This window comes from Neoarius graeffei, chromosome 17 (assembly GCF_027579695.1).
Source record: "Neoarius graeffei isolate fNeoGra1 chromosome 17, fNeoGra1.pri, whole genome shotgun sequence".
In the NCBI taxonomy this organism is placed as follows: Eukaryota; Metazoa; Chordata; class Actinopteri; order Siluriformes; family Ariidae; genus Neoarius; species Neoarius graeffei.
The window spans coordinates 13,821,421-13,836,791 of NC_083585.1; the positions used below are offsets into that span (position 1 = coordinate 13,821,421).

The window sequence follows — 15,371 nt, forward strand, 5'->3', positions numbered from 1 at the left end:
ACTGAAGAAGCCTTTTGGATGAGAGGTGAAACGTCTTCAAGAATCTTCAAGCAAGTCCAGTTGCTCTCTTTTACCACCCACTGTGTCTGTGTAGGTTTCCTCTGCGTGCTCCGGTTTCCCCCACAGTCCAAATACATGCAGGTTAAGGTAACTGGTGGCTCTAAATTGACCATAGGTGTTGCTCTCCAGTTGCTCTCTTTTACCACCCACAAAGGACCCCAGGGTAACTTCTAAGCAACTGAAGGCCTGTCTCACATTGGCTAATGTTCATGAGTCCACCATCAGGAGAACACTGAACAACAATGGTGTGCATGGCAGGGTTGCGAGGAGAAAGCCACTGCTCTCCAAAAAGAACATTGCTGCTTATCTGCAGTTTGCTAAAGATCATGTGGACAAGCCAGAAGGCTATTGGAAAAATGCTTTGTGGATGGATGAGACCAAAATAGAACTTTTTTTAGTGAATCCTGGTGGTGGTAGTATCATGGTTTGGGCCTGTTTTGCTGCATCTGGGCCAGGACAGCTTGCCGTCATTGATGGAACAATTAATTCTGAATTATACCAGCAAATTCTAAAGGAAAATGTCAGGACATCTGTCCATGAACTGAATCTCAAGAGAAGGTGAGTCATGCAGCAAGACAACGACCCTAAGCACACAAGTCGTTCTACCAAAGAATGGTTAAAGAAGAATAAAGTTAATGTTTTGAAATGGCCAAGTCAAAACCCTGACCTTAATCCAATCAAAATGTTGTGGAAGGACCTGAAGTTCATGTGAGGCAACCCACCAACATCTCAGAGTTGAAGCTGTTTTGTATGGAGGAATGGGCTAAAATTCCTTCAAGCCGGTGTGCAGGACTGATCAAGAGTTACCGGAAATGTTTAGTTGCAGTTATTGCTGCACAAGGGGGTCATACCAGATACTGAAAGCAAAGGTTCACATACTTGTGCCACTCACAGATATGTAATATTGGATCATTTTCCTCAATAAATAAATGACCAAGTATAATAATTTTGTCTTCTTTGTTTAACTGGGTTCTCTTTATCTACTTTTAGGACTTGTGTGAAAATCTGATGATGTTTTAGGTCATATTTATGCAGAAATATAGAAAATTCTAAAGGGTTCACAAACTTTCAAGCACCACTGTACATGATCTTTTGAAATAGCTAGTAATTAAAATTCACTACAGATACACTTTAAACAAGAACCTAGGACCTTTTGTTTGTACCAATCATTTTCCAAGTGATGGAAAAATATTTGAACATGTATTTCTTATTTCCAAAGTAAGATTGAACAATTATTAAGCGATTTGTAACTGAATGTCTCCTAATGGTCTGAGCACTGGTCTTCACCTGTGAAGATTGCATTTATTCTTAAAAAGGATAAACCAACATGAACAGAAACTATGGGAGGAAAGCAAGCCATTTTCAACCTGAGAAAAGAGGAAAAAATTATCAGAGCCATTGCACAGTTTGTGCCACAGTAGCTTTTCGGTGGGATTGGACCACATGGGCTAACCTTTGTGTCTTATGCGACTCAGGCCCTGTCCACATGGCAACGGATTCAGGTGACTCCGATACAATTGCTTATCGTTTAGGCCTGGCGTCCACACGGCACCGGCGTTTTGGGTGCCCAAAATGCAATCTTTTTGAGAACAGGTTCCAGAGTGGAAAGATCTGGCAACGTTGCCGTTGTGAAGTCGTCTGGATGAGTAGAACGGATTTGTTTACGATGACGTCACAACCACATGACTGTGAGTGCTTCACGCCGGGTAGAAGTGTAACGAATATCACCAGGAAAAAGCCTTACAGAGCACTAGTGAGAGTGAAACACGAGCTTGGATATTATTATTATTATGTTCAGTGTTAGTTCACAGTAGTAATGCAAGAAGCAGAATAGTGACAGTAATAGTGAAGCAAAAACATGCAATTGTACAAACACTGCAGCTCTACAGCAAAATATTCATTTATGAAATGGTCTGATTCTTAACACCAGTAGTGCCAATGATCTTCTCATTGCGATGCGATGCGAGTTGTCAACAAATCCTATAACTTGGTTCATGAAACGTGCTTACAAAATATTTTCACTGTGAATATTTATTGTGTAATGGTGCAATCCTGCCAGCAAAAATAGGGAAAAAAAGGAGCGATCTCACCTCTTCAGATGTTGATTTAAGTCCGACAATACATTCCTCAAAAAGGGCGTAGAGGAGCAAGTTAATCCAATTTATTCCAGACCATTAAAGACGCCGCCTTCCGCGTAGAATCATACGTCATCCTCGCCGCCATATTGGATAGGTCAAAGCAGAGAATAAAGATTCATGTGCTGCCTTTAACTGTACCAACAGGTTTACCGTCCAAACGAGATCACATGGGATTACCTTTCACAGGTGAGAAACAAATTAATCCATCAACCTGTAGTATTCAATTTATTCCGGACCATTAAAGACGCCGCCTTCCGCGTAGAATCATACGTCATCCTCGCCGCCATATTGGAGAGGTCAAAGCGGAGAATAAAGATTAGCTGCGTTTAACTGTACCAACAGGTTTGCCGTCCAAACGAGATCACGTGGGATTACCTTTCACAGGTGAGACTGGAAAAATACTTTTCATTGTATTTGGTCATTATAATGTAATTTTACAAACAGATTTTCCTGACTTTGTGGCTAATATGAAGTCTCGCGCATTATGCGCATGCGTCCTTACTTCTTCTATTGTTCTGGTGTCTCCGAAGGGACCGTCTTACAGCGCCCCTAGAGGTGTGGCATGTGTATTGCATCGTTTTCAGCAAGCGTTGCGTTGCCATATGGACCTGATATTTTACTGATTGTTGCCCATTTGGACGCGATATATTTTTAAATAACATCTCGTTGCCGTTGTCGTGTGGATGTAGCCTCAGTGAGCCTTGGCCACCCATTACCCTGTCACCATTTCACCAGTTGTCCTTCCTTGGACTAATTTTGGTAGGTACTTCACTTCATACCAGGAACACCCCCACAAGATGTGTCATTTTGTAGACCCAGTCCTAGTCACAATTTGGCCCTTGTCAAAGTTGCTCAGATCCTTACGCTTACCTGTTTTTTCTGCTTCCAATGCTTTGACTTCAAGAATTGACTGGTCTCTTGCTGCCCAATATATCCCACCCCTAGACAGGTGTCACTGTAACAACATAATCAATGTAATTTACTTTACTTGTCAGTGTTTATGGCTGATTGGTGTGTGTGGTCCTAGATTGGATACATATCAGATTTGTGGCCATGTGATATGAGAATGGTCAGATTGAAATTCATTTGGCTTTTTTTTTTTGCCTATATGCATATGCTGAGCACAGCAAACAAAAATGGAGAGCTACAATAGCTGCAAAAACAGCAAAAAAAAACCCAGCTGTGTGGCTTTTTTGCCTCATCAATGTGTGCATACGTACCGTTTCAGAGGACAGATGCATTCACATTACAGTTAGATTTTGGTCACTTGTAATTATGAATGTTAGCCAGTCAAGATAGGCAAATCCATTCTGAGGAAAAAAAAAATCAGAATTGAATAGTGAGGCAAGATTCAAGAGATGCTCGTTGTTAGCCTGTCCATATACAGTAAGGTTGAAATGATGTTTCTCTAAGACCTGTGGTGCAATATAAATGAAAATACAAGACAAAGGACAAACATAACCTAGTGCAAGTCAAAAAATGGACAAACAGGTATTGCAGGATGAGTAATGCATTAGTAATTGGTAATAGTGGTATGCAGTGGAGAGTGTAAAGTAACTTTGTGCCAGTTTAACATGTCTGTGCAATGTAAACTGAGCACTGAGAAACAAAGAGCAATGTATAATAAATTATGCCAAGTTAAGTGACTTTATACCAATTGTCAGTGCAGTGTAAAAAGTCCAGAAGTGAGTCTGTTAGGAAGGCACTTATGAGTTCTTCTCTGACTCTAACTTGGGTAGACCCATAATGGGGGGGTGGATGGCTCTGCCACAAAAGCACATAAGTGCAAGTGATCTATTTGCCACAATCTATCTGCCGTGCGGCCAGTAGAGTTTTTATTATACAGTTCTGTAAGTGATGTGGGGGGACCCTGATGATCCTCTCAGCAGTCCTCACAAACTGCTGCAGGGACTTGCGATTGGTGACATTGCTGTCCCTTTACCAGACAGTGATGCATGTGCAGAGGATGCTCTCAACATTCCCCTGGTAGAAGGTGATAAGAATGGGAAGGAGGAGGCTGGCCTTTTTCAGCCTCTGCAGGAAGTGGAGATGCTGCTGGGCTTTTTTTAATTTATTTAAATTTTTTAATTTAATTTATTTTTAAATGGTGATGGTGTTGAGTGTCCAGGTGAGGTTGTACACCCTCAGGAACTTCACATTGGTGATTGTCTCAATGGAGCACTTACATGTGACGTTACAGCCGATCCAGATTGTGACAGACGCCATCTTGTTGGTCAAACGCCATATTTCCGCCTTCTACTACTACTTCTGCTTCTACTTCTACCTTTTCTTCTAGAAAACCCTACTATATACAATTCTACTACAACGGCTGCGGCTACAAGCTCTCCCTACCTGTGCACGTTTTTTATGTTTTGCGTGTGTATTTTTGCGTGTTGTTCGTCTGTACCGGACTTCAATATCCACTACAACCGTATGGACTTGCTGGACATTGGTTTCCAGCAGAAAATGACGGTTTGTAGCGATTTCCATCGCATGCACAACATTCCGGACGAGATGGCAAGACCAGCGGGGTCTCCGTGGGTTGTTATCGGAAGCAAAGCGAAGGAGGCGGCGCCGGGAGTGGAAGCAAAAGCGAGGCTGCAGAGCCGGCCTGTTGACTAAGCTCAGAAAACAGCCACTCAAATCTCCACTGCTAAGCCTCTACCTCCAACGCCAGATCCATGGTAAACAAGACGGATGATTTGGAATTACAGCTGGAATTACCTTATTCTATTCTATAATCGGCTGGTCAGTGCTATACTCAATACTTAAGTGACTTACCCGTCCAATGAGGATTATTTTCTTGTTTACAAGATGCCACATCTGTCGCTGACAAATCCTGAATTTCTGTAAAGATAACTGTCCAGAGATTTATAAGCACGCAGTGCTTCACCACTGAACAGCGAGGGAAAGTTAATAAGGTAATTATACACGTCTGGGTATTCCGCTGGCAGTTCAACATCCACTGACACGGTCGTGAAAACTACGTCCGGTAAGCCATAAGGGTCACTAATCTGTAGATCGTTTATTTTAGACATATATCTAGTTATCTGTTCATTAGAAAAATGAGCCATGTAGTCCATCGGTTGAAATTGATCCATTCTGTACACGAGTGCAGCAGTATTCAGCTGTGTTTTTTACTGACAAGATGGTGGCTGTGTACTTTCTGGTCACGCGACTGCAAGATCTCTATAGCAGAGCCATTGATGTGGAGTTGAGTGCAGGTGGCAAGGCTCCTCCTGAAGTCAACAGTCTCTTTTGTCTTTTCGACATTCAGAGACTGATTGTTGTCTCAACACCCATCCATCAGCTGTCTGACCTCTTACTGAGCCCTACCACTGTTGTCTAGTCTGCAGACTTGATATGGTTTGAACTTGATATGGTTTGAAAGTGGCGAGGACTCCATGATGGTGCATTTTCCCAGGTTTTGGCTCCAGCTTTACATTCCCTCGTGTTCTGTGGGAAAGGAGGAAATGGGCAGGCTTGGGACAACTCAAAAATGCTCTTTGTTTTATTCTTTTTATTCCTCTCACTTTTTAGGGCTTGTAAACACACATAAACAGCATGGCTTTGTACAGCTGAGCTCTCTGTTGCCTGGCTCTTATTTCTCCCCCTTTTATCCTCCTTGCCACTAATTGAAACATGGAACATTTGGTAGGAAAATCACCTACAGGTGCAGCCTCATCCTGATCACTCACGCTCATGGCTCCACCCTCCGTTCATAAACTGACACTTGATCACACCCCCACCTCACAATTAACCATCTAGGAATAAACATTAAGAAACTCAATCCTCAACTCGCTACACCCTGCTGCACATGTCTTTCTTTAAGGTTTTACCTCTATTTAGGAACAAAGAATTCTATGGTAATTAATTATACCACAGGTATGTGCATGCACTTTGCCTGGCTTTCTGTGCTGTCTTCCCAATCAAATGTGTGATTTTGTAGTTTTGCATTCCTATAACTGTGATGGAAAAGCTACACCAAGCTCAAACCATGATACTGAATTTCAGGTATTCAGGAACAAAGAATGTGTTTTCTTTCTCTCTCTCTCTCCCCCCCCCCCATCTGTCCCTCTGAGTTACATGTTGATCCTGGGATTGAGATGCTGGCCTCTTCTGCCCCTCGGACCTGCTTGATCCATCCTGGTGCCCTGTGTCTGGTCGGAGTTTTATCGCCCCACTCCTGTGAAGGACGGCCCCATGAGGACAGTTGAGGGTTATACCTGTTAAAACTGTTAATATTATAGTCAGGCTGTCTGTTGTTGCCCAAATGAGGATGGGTTCCCTTTTGAGTCTGGTTCCTCTCGAGGTTTCTTCCTCATGTCGTCTGAGGGAGTTTTTCCTTGCCACCGTCGCCACAGGCTTGCTCATTGGGGATAGATTAGGGATAAAATTAGCTCATGTTTTAAGTCGTTCAAATTCTGTAAAGCTGCTTTGCGACAATGTTTATTGTTAAAAGCGCTGTACAAATAAACTTGATATTCAGTATTCAATATTCCAGGTGTTTGTAAGAATTTGTTTTGTTTAATATAAAGTTTTGACTTTGCCATGTTTGCATGTCTTGTGTAGGTGGCTGGAGGTTGGAGTGGCTAATTTGACATGTCTGCAGTACTGGGTGACTTATTTGCGGGTGCTGCAGCAGGCTGTGTGGCCTGGGGGAAATCTGCCTGCCCATCCCCGGCCTCAGCGTTCCCAGCAGCAAAGAGATGATACCAAACAGCAGTCACTGCAGTGTTTGATGAATTTGCTTCCTGGTAGTGCCCCTTTCCTGTCTCCACTTAATCACAAAGTCACAGTAAAAATAAAATGGATTTGTTTATATGCACTAACGTTGTCAATAAAACTGTACTTTCCTTAGTGGTGTTCTTGTATGCTTTCTTATTCTTGTTTCCATCACTGTGGTGGGTCTGTGGGTGACTATGCTATCCTCTATGTTTACAGATCTTGTTTCAGATATGCTGGGCTCAGAGAAGTACAAGCATTCCTGGCAGGTCGTTCTTGACTCTCTCCAAGATTCTACTATAAACAGGTCAGTCTAAGGACACGCACACGTGTGCGCATACACAACGTAACACATGAGAATTCATAGCACATGATGCATTGTGTTACAATGTGTTACAATGCATCATGCACAATGAGTTGAATGCACACAAGCATTATTATGCAACAAGCACAAAATCACAGCTCTTACAAAAGCCAAGGGAAATTTACCCTGATACTTTTCATTTAAACCCATTAACAACAACTTGTGTAGAATAAGAAATTGAGTGTTTTCCAAGGAACTAGGGCTACACACTATAAGACAGAAATAGCATGCTGTAAATATGTTGCAACCTATTGCAATTCTGATGCTTCTGAAAAATAGCATACTAAACTGTACCTTCCCTTGCTGTTGCCTGAAGGTTATGTCTTCTGTACCTTTTAGTATTCTCTTACTAGGAATGAGCATGTAGTGTTAACTGTTTAACACTGGTGTCGTTATGTACCTTAAATATCTTTTGATTTATATTTTTAGATGAAAACAAAACTGTAGATTTTTGAGGGGATCACTCCAATGACAAGGAAATACACAGTTTAGAAATGTATTAAAGGCAACTGGTGAAGCCATGCTTTTATTTGACCTGTGCAGCCATGCATTTTTTTTGACCTATGACTTTTGGGTTGGTCAAAGAGTTGGCCTAGTGGTTAGCCTGTCTACCTCTAGACTGGGAGATTGAGTTCTACTCGTGGTTGGGTCATACCAAAGACCATCATAAAAATGGTACCTTCTGGCGAGGTATGTTGCAATACAGATACGAGTAGGGAATCAAACTCTTGTGATTACCAGAGGACTAGCCCCCCACTGTAACCCTAGCTACGTAATATGCCAGAGGCTGAGGGCTACTGAAACGGAGATCGGCACTGCCCAATGTGCCTTGATGGCATGGGAAGGACGTTGACTTTTGGGTCATTATAGATAGATAGTTTATTATCTCATCTCATTATCTCTAGCTGCTTTATCCTGTTCTACAGGGTTGCAGGCAAGCTGGAGCCTATCCCAGTTGACTACGGGCGAAAGGCGGGGTACACCCTGGACAAGTCGCCAGGTCATCACAGGGCTGACACATGGTCACAGACAACCATTCACACCTACGGTCAATTTAGAGTCACCAGTTAACCTAACCTCATGTCTTTCAACACACCCACAGGTTTATTGGCTAGTGTAAAGGTATGATATGCTCCCCTAATTTCAGATATCAGTCTCACACTATAAGGACAATAATATGTGGACACATGGCCATCATGTGTACTGTATCAGTTTGTTGGACATCCCATTCCTAAGCCTTTGGTATTAATATGCAGTGAACCTCTAAACCCCCCCCCCCCCCCCCCCACACACACACACACACACACGCGCGCGCACACCTTTGTAACTCTAATAGCCTCCACTTTTCTGGGAAGGCTTTCTACAAGATGTGCAGTATGTCTCTGGGAGTTTGTGCCCAGTCTGCCAAAAGAGCATTTCTAAGATCACACACTGATGTTGGACAAGAAGGCTTGAAACGCAGTTGATGTTCCAGTTCATCCGAAGTTGTTTGTTGGGGTTGAGGTCAGGGCTTTGTGCAAGCCACTCAAATTCCTCTACACCAAACCAGTTCACATTAATGTTCACTGGAACTTAGGACCCAATCCCTGAAAACCGTCCCCAGCCCATATCCCTCCTCCACCAAACTTTACTGTTGGCACTATACAATTCAGAGGGTTGCATTCTCCTGGCATCCATCAAACCCGCATTTGTCCATCACACTGCTAAATAGTAGTAAAGCATGATTCATCATCACTCCAGAGAACCCATTTCCGCTGCTCCAGAGTGGTTTAACACCACTCCAGCCAGTGCTCGGCATTACACATAGACTTGTGTGCAGCTCTTCAGCCTTGGAAACCTATTTCATGAAGGTCCCAGGGTACAGTTCTTGTGCTGATGTTGCTTCCAGAGACTGTTGGAAGCAACATCAGCACAAGAATGAGTGAATGATACAACAGAGGAAAGGCGACTTTTACACGCTCTCTGCTTCAACATTTGGCAGGTCCACTTTGTGAGTCTGCAGGGTCTACCACTACGTGGCTGAGTTGTTGCTCCCAGACAAAAAACTCTTACATAAAAGCACTTACAGTGATCAGACAGATTTAACAGGGCAGAAATTTCACAAACTGACTTGTGACAAAGTAGCATCCTATGAGAGTGCCATGTTTAATATAACTGAGTTCTTCAGTATGACCCATTCTACTGCCAGTGTTTGTCTATAGAGATTGCATGGCTATGATTTTGATATGCTTGATTTTATGTTCCTGTTAGCAATGGGTGTGGCTAAAATACCTGTATTCCATAATTGGAAGGGGTGTGCACATGCTTTTTGGCCAAGTAGTATTTTCAGTAACTGAGAACATGGGTCACATTACCCAAATCCAGCGAAAAATGTGGAAAAAAGTGACTGTGTTAACAAATTTAAACCAATTAGTTCATTTAAGAAGATGTTTTGCTTGAATTTGCTTAATATAATTTATAACTTTAAAAATATATTTCAGGAGGTGTTTTATGGCCTCACAAAGGTGAGGCATCTACATCCTTCCATATCTGGTTACCACAATTAAATGAAAACAAATGAAGTCTTTAATATTTGTCATCTAGTAAACATACTGCTAGAACCTGCACGCCATTTCTGTTCATTATTTCTTCTACATTCGTACACACTGCATATGCTGGGATACTGCAGAAGAGTAAATACTGGGCAGGGAAAACAGGATAAATCTCTGAACGATTGATATGATTGTTTTTAAATTGAGTGCAAGTGTTTTTTGGTGAACTTCTTGACACAAATACACTGGTATTGCCTCTGACCTCTGACTCCTTGTGCACAGGCACCTGGTTTACTGTGTGTGGGATGTGCTATTTGAGTTCCTAATCCCCGAGCTGTCTGATGACGACTTTCAAAAGTTGCTGCTCCAGAGTCTTTCTAAAAATGCTGAGAAACTACCACCATAGGAACTCGGCAAAAGTTGACTGACGCACACAAACACGCGTGCGTTTCAACAACCACCTACTCGTGTCAGAATGAGTCTGGTCAGGTATGGAGATGCAATCATGGAAGTGAATGAGGCAAAATTGAATATGTGCATGGTTTGGTCTGACTCTAATTTAGCTCTTACGTGTCTGGGTCTCACACACAGTATGTGTGTCTGGCCTAGCTTTGGTTACTGACCACCTGTTTTGCATTTTATCAGACCTTGACTGATCTCCAAAACACTCTTGGACCGGATCTGAATTAGTGGAGAGCTGTCTTCTCAAGCACTTATCCATTTTCTTTTGGCTTGAAACTTTTGCACATGGACTCCTATTAAAGTTCCCAACACCAGGACAGATTAAACTTCGACTCTAAAGCAGGGCCAAGTTACATTTTAAAGTCACTTTAAGTTTATTTATTCATTTCTCTTGCTCTTTGCCGTGGGCACTGCTCCGTGACACATTTGTCTCTAATTTGCTTAAGATTCCAACTTCCTGTTTTATCTTCCTCCACTTTATTTAGGTTGGAGGGTTTTTCCATGTGAGCTTGCATGAGCTTTCATGTCATGCTGAAACTGTGCATGCTTTGGGGGATCATTTACAACTTTATCTTGTCTGTTCACCGAGTGGGACTTGATAATTTACTACTTTTTTTTTGTTGGCCTTAAAGAAAAGGTTATACAGAATATAACTCAGAATAATGCAGAGAAGACTACAGAATGTAAAGGGGTCTCCTTTCCAGTCTCCTGTTCTAAATATTGTTGGATGCTCTGTTACCACGTCTGTCTTTGTGTGTATGCTAACTTGGTTCTTTGGATATAAATCCTGAAATATTTTCCTCATGCTTGTGCACTTTGATGAAATCATAAAGAATATTTGGTTAATGTCTAAAAGAGTAAAAGATGTGTAACTGCCTTAATGTGTGTGTGTGTGTGTGTGTGTGTGTGTGTGTGTGTGTGTAAACCTGTTTTGTCTATAAAGCAGTTTAAAGATATAAAAGGAATGGATCAAAAGCCATGAAAAAGTTATTCCTTAGTGGTCAGTATGTTTATCCTTCCAGACTGGTCTGTTTCTTGAAAAAGTTCATTTGTCATGTCTACTTTGGCATTATGTTTTCCCCCAGTATAATGATGCTTGTGAACTTTTGAAATGTTTACGATCATGATCCAATAAATAATCCATTATACTGTCCACTGTTGTGTGAAATGTAATGAATATGCTTTAATTATTGCACTACTTGTAAATGTTTCAGTGAATAAATTGTGTTGTAAGCTGTGATTGTAATAAATATGCAAAAAGTACAGACCGGAGTTATTTCTGTCTAAAAGCACATGGGCTCTGGAACATGCTTTTGTTCAATAAATGCTTTGTCAAATAACACTGTGTATATAATTATAGATTTAGCTGCTTGTTAAAGCCTTTCTAACATCCATTTATTTTTATAAACAAGTCTTTGTTTTAAGGACGTGCACCTTTATAACTGATTTACCTCAGGATAAGGCTGGTGCAACATAACTGACCACAATTTGACCAATATTTTAATTTGTATCAAACACGGTCTGTATTATTTAGTTTCTTGGAATCCCATCTACTTCAGATCAAAGTCTTTGAAACAGGAAACACTGGCCTGTAATGACAGCTATAAGCCTGATGTGTGTCCTGTCAGGAAGGGTGGGGCCTGTACCTTTCTAACAAATTTGGATTTTCTAGGGTCTAAGGTCATTCGCCTAGAATCAGGAAAATGGAACAGCTGAAAATAAAATGGAAATAACAGGGTTTTCTGAATACTACACTAGCACGTTTGTATAGTGACACACCACAGGACAAAATATGGGCAAAGTGATGTGTAAAGTCCTATCCTACTACTAATGTAATTATTATTGCTCAATAATGTACAGAGTTTAGTTTTTAATCCTGTGTATTCATTTTCAGCTACTTTATTTGCTAAAATTGCAGGACTTGAGTTATTAATAGACCTAATTGCATGAATGTAGCAAAATTAGGTAATTAAATCATGGCTGTTTATTGAATATAACAGTTAAATTAGCTTCTCTGTATCCCCGTGGTCATCAGATTCCTGGCTGTACACTGCCTGACCAAAAAAAAGTCGCCAGTTGGATTTAAATAAGCAAACAGTTAAGAGGGGGTGGCACGGTGGTGTAGTGGTTAGCGCCGTCGCCTCACAGCAAGAAGGTCTGGGTTTGAGTCCCGTGGCCGGCGAGGGCCTTTCTGTGTGGAGTTTGCGTGTTCTCCCTGTGTCTGTGTGGGTTTCCTCTGGGTGCTCCGGTTTCCCCCACAGTCCAAAGACATGCAGGTTAGGTTAACTGGTGACTCTAAATTGACCGTAGATGTGAGTGTGAATGGTTGTCTGTGTCTATGTGTCAGCCCTGTGATGACCTGGCGACTTGTCCAGGGTGTACCCCGCCTTTCGCCCGTAGTCAGCTGGGATAGGCTCCAGCTTGTCTGCGACCCTGTAGAACAGGATAAAGCGGCTACAGGTAATGAGATGAGAAATAGTTAAGAGCCTTCGACTGGATAATTACTGCAGTGATTAATATGTTTCAGCTGGCAGCAATTCTTTTAACCCTAACTGATGCAGTGAATAGCTTCTAATTTCTTAAACAACCACATTGGAAGATATATCTCATGGTCGTGGGAAAGATGTTAGAAGGGTCAAATTATTGCCCTGCATCAAGCAAAGACAACAACTAAGGAGATTTGTTGAAATTACTGGAATTGGGTGAAGAACTGTGCAACGCACCATTTAAAACCTGGAAAGATAGTGATGAACTGTCAAGTTCACAAAAAGAAATGTGGTCGGATAAAATTCTTGATTGACCATGATCAGAGGTCACTTAGACACTCGAAGTCAAATCATAAAAAAAAAAGACTCGCAGCTATGTTTAATAGTGAAAGTGAGAGCAGTGAGAACTCACAGGATTGGGACTAAACAGCTGTATGGCCATAAGAAAACCACTAGTTAGTAAGACTAATCAGAAGAAAGGGCTTCAATTTGCTAGGGAGCATAAAGATGGAAAGTGTACTCTCTGGAACAATAGAAAAATGTCATGTGGTCTGATGAGTCCAGATTGACCTATTCCTGAGTGATGGGTGTGTCAGGGTAAGAAGGAAAGTGTATGAAGTGATGAACCCATCATGCATAGTGGCCACTGTACAAGATTCTGGAAGCAGTGTTATGATCTGGGGTTGCTTCAGGTGGTCAGGTCGAGGCTCAGCAACATTGTGTGGCAATAAAATGAAGTTAGCTCACACTACCTGAATGTACTGATTGACCAGGTTATCACGTCAATGGATTTTTTTTCCTTCCCTGACGGCACGGGCATAAAATTAGAGCTCAGATTGTGAAAGGGTTGTTCAGGGAGCATGAAGAATCATTTTTGAATTGGCCACCACAGAGTCCTGACCTTAAACCCACTGAAAGTTTTTAAGATGTGCTGAAGAAGACTACAGAGTGGTTTGACTCCCATCACCAATACAAGATCTCAGCAAAAAAAAATTAATGCAACTCTGGATGGAAATAAATGTGATGATAAAGGTTTTTGAAACAATGTGCACCATAATCAAAGCTAAAGGTGGTTCAACAAAATATTGTGTGCAACTTTTTTTGGCTGGGAAGTGTGCTGTTGGTAATTATGTTGTGCTCTCTGGAGCACATAACAGGTTCACATAACAATTAGTTGTGTGTTTGCCCTGGACAGGGCAAACACACAACAATTTGAGCAGTGATAAGAAAAAAGGGAACACCATTTCTGTCATCATCTTTCGAAGATTTTTGGCCAGTTCTACCTAGATGACTCATGGCAGAGCTGGGAGTCTGACCTGAGGTCTTGGCTTTGTCTCTGCTAAGCAACTGAACCTTTCCATCTGCTGAATGTTGGAACTTTTCAAGATGTTCATGTTCAGCAACTAGATTACTTTCCTATGAGTCTAGAAATTAAACAGTACTGAATAATTCCTTGTAGTCACTGAATAATATGCATTATAACAAAAAAGTTGATTAACTGAATAATAAGCAGATACTGTAAGGGGTATATCTTTTGGTGGTTAAATCCAAATACCATTTTATAAATATAGACTAAATATTTGATGAACTGTTTATGTAACTGTTAATGATTTAATGCATATTATGGTGTTGCATTAAGATTCTGGAACAAAGAACCTTTTATTTATTTACATTATTTGGAGAAATCTAATATTTTTAAGCTAATCAAAACTAATCTGTTTTCCAGAGGAAAGGGGATTGTTACCTGAGATCAACAAAAAGGATAAAGCAAGCCTCCCATTGTTAAAATCAGATCAAATCTCTGGGAACAATTTTGGGATGCCTATGACAAAGAGAGATTTGGCTGAATGTCTGGAATTAAACGGTCCAAGTGTAAGTAAGGCAAAACCCTAGAGAAGATTGCTCTGGGTCAATGATATCTGAATATAGTTAAGAATAATATTACATCATATGTATGCTTGTACACATCTACTAATGTTCATACTTATTATTTGTATATCGCCATCTTAGTTATAAACATAAACAAAAATTGTATCCAAATATTAATGTATCCATTTTCCATCCTCCCCCAAATACATAATTTATTTTCCTAGTAATGTTCTTATATATACTATTTGTTTATTATGTTGCACACTACTTGAAATATAGTCTTGCCATAGAATGGAAATTAACTTGCTGTCCTCTGACCAATCAGTGATTAATTATTTCAGTGAAAGTTTGAAGCACAGCTGCTTTGATTGTGGTGGTGTATAACTGTGGCAGCGGGGGCGTGGTCTAGCATCGGTCTGTGACAGGAGGGCGGAGTCAGGGAAGTTAAGTGGCAGAATCACTACACCTGTTGTTAATTGATGTGTTTGTGTGTCTTCCCAGTGACCGTGCCCTTCTTAAGGAGAGAGAGTGAGAGCAGAGGGACTCTCTCTCCACAACCAGACGGCTGATGTGTGTGCGTGTGTCTGAGTGTGTGTTTTGCATCTGAAAAGTGCAAATAAAAGAGAGTTTTGTTAAACAGTTCTGTCCTGCCGTCCTTCTGTGCTCCACCCACCTACGTGGACTGTTACAGTGGTGCTGAAACCCGGGACCCGAGCACAGAAGACAACAGCCCCAT

General features: G+C 41.3%; 1 protein-coding gene across 3 annotated transcripts in view; it reads left to right on the plus strand.

The window, feature by feature from the left end:
* The window catches only part of snx19b (sorting nexin 19b), a 116,636-nt gene extending 105,016 nt beyond the window's left edge, over positions 1-11,620 (plus strand). For 2 of the 3 annotated variants that reach the window (XM_060943746.1, XM_060943747.1), the window contains exons 10-12: positions 6,771-6,955; positions 7,143-7,230; positions 10,101-11,620. In XM_060943746.1, the coding sequence (XP_060799729.1) occupies positions 6,771-6,955; positions 7,143-7,230; positions 10,101-10,224 (397 nt within the window). In that variant the 3' untranslated portion in view covers positions 10,225-11,620. The remainder of the gene's footprint in view (positions 1-6,770; positions 6,956-7,142; positions 7,231-10,100) is intronic. The other variant, XR_009656848.1, reaches the window with a different exon arrangement.
* Positions 11,621-15,371: the final 3,751 nt, after the last annotated feature.